This window comes from Tasmannia lanceolata, unplaced genomic scaffold (genome assembly GCF_043159265.1).
Source record: "Tasmannia lanceolata isolate RefF3 unplaced genomic scaffold, GAP_Taslan_0.1 ptg000011l, whole genome shotgun sequence".
Lineage (NCBI taxonomy): Eukaryota > Viridiplantae > Streptophyta > Magnoliopsida > Canellales > Winteraceae > Tasmannia > Tasmannia lanceolata.
In genome coordinates, this window is record NW_027518688.1 from 3,820,921 (window position 1) to 3,827,437 (window position 6,517).

The 6,517-nt window shown below is 36.9% G+C and overlaps 1 protein-coding gene across 1 annotated transcript; it reads right to left on the reverse strand.

The window, feature by feature from the left end:
- Positions 1-692: 692 nt before the first annotated feature.
- On the reverse strand, positions 693-1,121 carry LOC143886950 (uncharacterized). The gene has a single exon (XM_077391117.1). It carries the CDS (start codon positions 1,119-1,121, stop codon positions 693-695), a length of 429 nt encoding a protein of 142 aa, XP_077247232.1.
- Positions 1,122-6,517: the final 5,396 nt, after the last annotated feature.

The following is a 6,517-nucleotide window of genomic DNA, read 5'->3' on the forward strand; positions in this document are numbered from 1 at the left end:
TTTTATTTAGGTAAGTCGGAACCCTAGATAGATGAGTTTAAATGTTTTTACGCATAGGCAGTGTTCCCTGCCCCTGGTTTTTAATCATGGTCCAGAGACCCTTTAGATTGTTTGAAGCATTATCTCATTTTGTTTTGACCAGGGAAATCTCTGACTGGTCATTCCGAAGATATGCCCTGGCAACAATCAAGTCGTCCTTTGCGAATTTTCAACTTGACGGACTGTTTATACCTTAATTTTTCCTAGGAGCAAAGTTTCAGGTTGTGTTCCTACAAGTATGATGATCCTAATTTTTTCCTAAGCCGCCCTTTCAGGTTTTCAACTTAGTGGATCTTCAGATCTTCTTGTTCTGGACATTTGGGAGATTTGTGGGGATACCAATGGTGATCGAACCAGAGATGATCAGGTTGCTTAGTATCCCAAAGAACGGTTGGGATCAGGTCCGTGTAGTTCGAGGCTTTTCTGTGGGGGAAAGCATCGAAAGGAGTAATGTGATGGGTTCTGTTTGGGCTATGCCAAAAGGGTGACCGAACCTGGGTTTGTCAGGTTGCCTACGTACCCCAAAGAGGATTGGATCAGGTTCGCGTAGTTTGAATTTTGATTTGTTTCTAAGAGTAATATCTTTTTAACTGATCGAGGTTAGTGGGTTCAGGAATTCTATCTCCGTTTTGATCAAGAAGTTTGACGGCTTTTCAGGGCAAGATTTCATCAACGATGTAGGGGCCAGACCAGTTAGGTCTAAACTTTCCCCGCGGATCGAAGATAGAAGCTCCACATTCCCTAAGCACCATATCTCCTTTTCTGAGGTCACGGATTCGAACCTTCTTGTTGAAAGCTCTTTCTAATCTGCACTGATAGCCTTGTACATGGTACGCTACTTTCAACATTTTCTCATCCATCATACACAAGTCTTGATGACGAATACGAGCCCATTCAGATTCTAGTAGATCGCTTTCCATCAGGATTCTGAGTGACGGGATTTTCAACTCGATGGGCAGGACAACTTCCATGCCATATGTGAGTGAATAAGGAGTGGCTCGAGTAGATGTGCGGACAGACGTTCTGTATGCCCAAATTACGAACGGGAGTTTACTCGACCAATCTTTGTACGATCGGGTCATTTTTTGAAGAATAGTCTTGATATTCTTATTCGCTGCTTCGACAACACCATTAGTCTAAGGTCTGTACGGAGAAGACTTATGGTGTTTGCTTTTGAATTCTGCACACAATGATGCTACTTCTTTCTTGAAATGTGAACCATTGTCTGATATCATCTTGTGAGGGATTCCATATCTACAGATGATGTTGGCCCTGATGAATTTTACGACTGATGCAGATGATATTGAAGTGTACGACTGTGCTTCGATCCATTTAGTGAAGTAATCGATTGTGACAAGTATGTATTCGTGCCCACTGGATGACTTGGGAGAGATCTTACCAATGATGTCAATACGCCAGACTGAGAATGGCCACAGAGATGTGAGCGAGTGAAGCTCCGACGACGGCATATGTATCAGGTTAACATGGATCTGACATAAGTGACATGTTTTGACAAACGAAAAGCAATCTGCTTCGAGGGTAGTCCAGAAGTAACCCAGACGAAGGATCTTTCTTACTAACATTTTACCATTCATATGAGGACCATAGACACCGGAGTGAACATCTTCTAAAATTTTTGCGGCTCTATCTTCATCAACACAAAGGAGCTGGACTCCATCAATTGACCTACGGTATAGGTCTCCTCCACAAATGACATACCTGGACTCCAGTTTATGTAATGCTCTTCTTTCCTTTAAAGAGGCTTCTAGGGGGTGTTCCCTATCGGAGATAAGATTTTTGATATCGAAATACCAAGGTTTCCCATTTGGACATCTGGCTGCTATCTGAACCATGTGTATGTGTGCCGGGACGACATGTCGTTTTATTGCCAAAGGACGGACCTTAACCCCAACCGAGATATCAACCAGAGATGCAAGAGTGGCTAGCGCATCAACGAACCTGTTTCTCAATCTAGAGATGTATGTGAAGCTGATATTGTGAAAACTCTTCATCAGGCTCACAAGGTAAGTGTGATATGGAACCAACTTATTGTGGGACCCGATCCCGCTAGAGGGGAATGGCCCGCGAGCCGCCTCCCTCGCTCTTGGTCTCTCGTACCCACGCGAATGGCGTGTGCTTTTTATTATTGATTTTAATTACCCAACCAAGCAGGCAGCAACCAAGCCATAGGGTGCAAACAAACGTGCAACATAGTACCCATAAGGGCAGGGGTAAGCCGCCGAGCCTAGCAAGGTGTGATTTAATTCATCTTTTCCGTGAACTTGGGATCACTAAGGCAATCTGAATTCCACGCAAAAGAGAGTGACAGAGTTGCCACCTAGATGGGGGATCTAGGACCCATAATTGACCAGAAATTTAGACTCGTTACCTGGTTACGAGAATGGAAGGTATGAGGAGTTACCACCACATGCACCATTCCTACCCGATAATCGGTCTTCAATTCCAAAAGTTAAATCTTTTGAATTTCTTTTAAAATGGCTCATTTAACTCTATATTAATGTGCGAACTACGTGACATGCATCCTAAGATCTAATTTAAATGTAATTCCAAAATGTGGATCTTGATTTTCTTAATTTGTTTGAATTCAATCTAAGTGAAAGTTCTCCTAAAATTCTAATTTCATGGAAAGTCCTAAGTGATTTAATTACTTTTAATTTAAGGATTAATATACAAATACGTAACAATTTGACAATATGTCAACATCTCGATCATGAACAGGTATATGTGCATTACTTGGCTACATATTTTATACCATAAGCATTGATTTAGGGGGAGTACCTAACTCAATCTTCATTCACTCCTAATTGCTATACATGTTAGTTCGCTCTTTCTGTCGATGACAAAAGGGGGAGAAGTTTGAAATTGAATATCTATTCACTTGCCTATATGCACTATATGCTCTTACTTGTTATCGTTTCTCATTGTGCATATATTGAAGGGGAGTTCCTGCATTCACTTGCCTATTATGTCACTCCACACACACCTCATAATCAATTTTGTTTGTCATCATAAAAAAGGAGGAGATTGTTAGCCCAAGGGTCTACTCTCCTATCTTGTTTTGATGATTCTAAACATAATTGATTATGTTCTTGAATACTAATCAATTTGCCTTGAAGAGTTGTGTGTTAAGAAAGGTTGATCATTGAAGGAACCAACACACCACATGGTCATGCTTGAAGATGTACCACTCAAGAGTCAAAGGAGCTAAGTGGAGCTCACATTATCTCTCAAGCAAGCTGTGTGACCCGATCCCGCGAGAGGGGTGGGACGCGAGCCGCCACGCTCTCTCTTGGTCTCTCATACCCACGCGATTGGCGTGTGCTCTTTTATTATTGATTTTAATTCATCTTTTATATGAACTTGGGATCACTAAGGCAATCCGAATTCCACACAAAAGAGAGTGACAGAGTCGCCACCTAGATGTGGGATCTAGGACCCATAATTAACCAGAAATCTAGACTCATTACCTGGTTACAAGAATGGAAGGTATGGGGAGTTATCCACCACATGCACCATTCCTGCTCGATAATCGGTCTTCAATTCCAAAAGTTAACTCTTTTGAATTTCTTTTAAATGGCTCATTTAACTCTATGTTAGTGTGCTAACTACGTGACATGCATCCTATGATCTAATTTCAATGTAGATCCTAAATGTGTATCTTGATTTCTTAATTTGTTTGAATTCAATCTAAGTGAAAGTTCTATTAAAATTCTAATTTCATGGAAGGTCCTAAATGATTTAATTAAGAATTTACAAGAAAATTAATATACAAAACCCCACAATTTGTTGTGGAGCCGACTCGTGATTGGTATGCCATCAGACATCCAAGCTGCCTACGTACCCAAGCCTCACTGGGATCAGAGTCGACGTAGTTCGGTGCACCTGAATTAAGCTACTTATGCCTAACTCATCTAGGACACCGATCTAGATTGGATTGACTGTTTCAACAGTTTTAAGAGAAATTATTTAATTCAAGTTGAAGATTTTATTATCGTAGGACTTCATCTAAGATGCTATATGGTCCTATCTAAGTGCAAGACATCCCTTTGACTAATGCAGGTGAACCTACATCCTAGGTAACTAGGCTTGTCCTATGAGAAAAGTAAGGTGACTAGTGTAACTAGATCTATGGCACGGTTGCTATCCATAGCAAAGGCCCGTGATGAGGCTGGTCTCCTAACTCTAGGACTCCCTAAAACCTAGGACACGACATGACGCAAATGTTCCTAAATAGGGCTCTAATGGTTCTTACGATGGAAACCGCAATCCAACGGTTCCGAAAGACATGATGTAAATTGATTTAATTTGCTGAAGTTAATGATTTTCAGATTTCAAGGATTTTCGATTCCTAAACATCTAAGGAATACCAAAGGCTCTATGATTCGCAAGTTTCGACCTTGAATCACAACCATGGAAGGGAATCGTGCTCTAAACCCTTGTATAATTTAGCACATAAATTATAGTATCTTATTGCCTGGCATATTTCTCAGGATTTTCGTGGACAGTGGACCTCGGAGCCAATATCATAGTATAATTTACGCACTCCAATTATGTTGGATCGATCGCAATTAGTATACGATTATGGTTACGATCTCGGCAGTTAAATTGTCACAGCATAGCCAATTTACAAAGGCAATCTATGAACCATAAGGTTTCTGTTTCAAAAAGTTAGGGATTGAATTTATAATGAAAAGCTAAGGTTTTTTGGAGATTTTTATTGACTTTTGTATTGATTTACTATTAAATTGTGATTTAATATCATTAAGACCAGATTGTTAGGAATACACAGTAACCCTAAGAAATCGAACTCCAAATCAGTTAAACCTTTTTTAGTAACAAGATATGGATAATTTTAGCTTACTGGAAAAATTTCATGAATTATCATTAAGATTTGATATCAATTTCTGATTTTCTAAAATTTAAATCAGATTATAGATTAACACATCAACTTATAGCATATCAATTTCAAATTAATCCAAACTTTCACAAAATAAAGATAATCATGAGATTAGACTACTGTATGACTTTCATGAATTTTTATTACGATTTGATGCCAATTGAAATTCACACAAAAATCGGATGAAACCAAAGAATTACTTAAAAAGCAGACCTAATAGTATCCTAAAATCAAATAAAAAATTCCAGTAGATATATAATAGATTATAAAATTTTCTACCAAAATTTCAAAACTTAAAAATTAAATCTCCGCCATAAAATTGATTTTTAAATAGAAAAGGGAAATTTGTTTCCTAGAAATTAAAACCCATTTATTAAAATAAATTACAAAATCATATTAAAACTTTGAAAAACTAATTTAAAATTTTTATCTAACATTCCACTAACCTAAGTTACTGGTTTGTAAAGAAAAATTTCAAAAAATTACTAATTTAATACGAAAAAGAATTACGCCACGTAAAACAAAAAAAACGATTAGAAAACAAATAAAAAAACCTGTTTTCAAAAAACAAATCTCATGAAAAATTCAATTTATTATTGGAAATTAATTCTGGAGAGTTTCATTAATTTTTAAAATATTTTGATATTTATTAAAAATGGCCGAAATTTAAAATAATTTAAAACCGGATTAAAAAAAATCAGTATTCTGAAAATCAAAACATTAGTTTGGAAATAAGATTTTATAAATTTTGGACATGGTTTGATATAGTTTTGGATTCGTTCGTCAAGAAATAACCCCTTTCGGAGTTATTGTTTGAAAATTAGAATGAAAATTGAAACGGCCAAACCGTGATTGAAAATTAAGTTTCCATTAGTATTTTATTTTATAGAAATCCCAAAAAATATCAGTTTTCAAAGAAACCTGCATTTTCTAACACTTGCTTTGATAATCCGATTTAAAGCCATATTGAATAAAAAATGAAAGAAAATCATTATTAAATGGAGGAAATTTAATTTTTGGATCAAATTTTGGATTTTGAAAACTCATAATCTATATTATAACATACTGGAATTTCAAGAAAAAATTCATTGATTTGATCTATCAAAAGTAAAACCCTAGCATGCTTTTCTACTTTTGATATTACAAAGATAAAGATCCTACCGTGATCGCGCTCCTTGTCTCTAGGGTGCGTAGATCCGAGGTATATGCTTTGTCGCACCCTTTTATATGATGAAGAAGACCCAAAGAACACTCCAATAATTCTTGATTGTGTGATGCCTTGGAGAAGAAGAAGGAATTCAAGAATTCCTTTTTGTCAAGAACACTTGAGAGAGAGATCACACTTCAAGAGAAAAGAGATTTTTTTTTTCTTCTTGGGAGGAGAGAGAAAAAAATGAATTTTGATCTTTTTCCAATCTTTTTTAGGATTGTTTGCTTTGATTTTTATACAAAAAAGCTAGGGTTAAGAGAGAAATAGTAGTTCCTAATGTGAGAGCTCTCATTTTTGGCTTGTTTCCAATTTTCCCCTCTTGCTTGCTTTCTTTCTTGTTTCCAAATTGG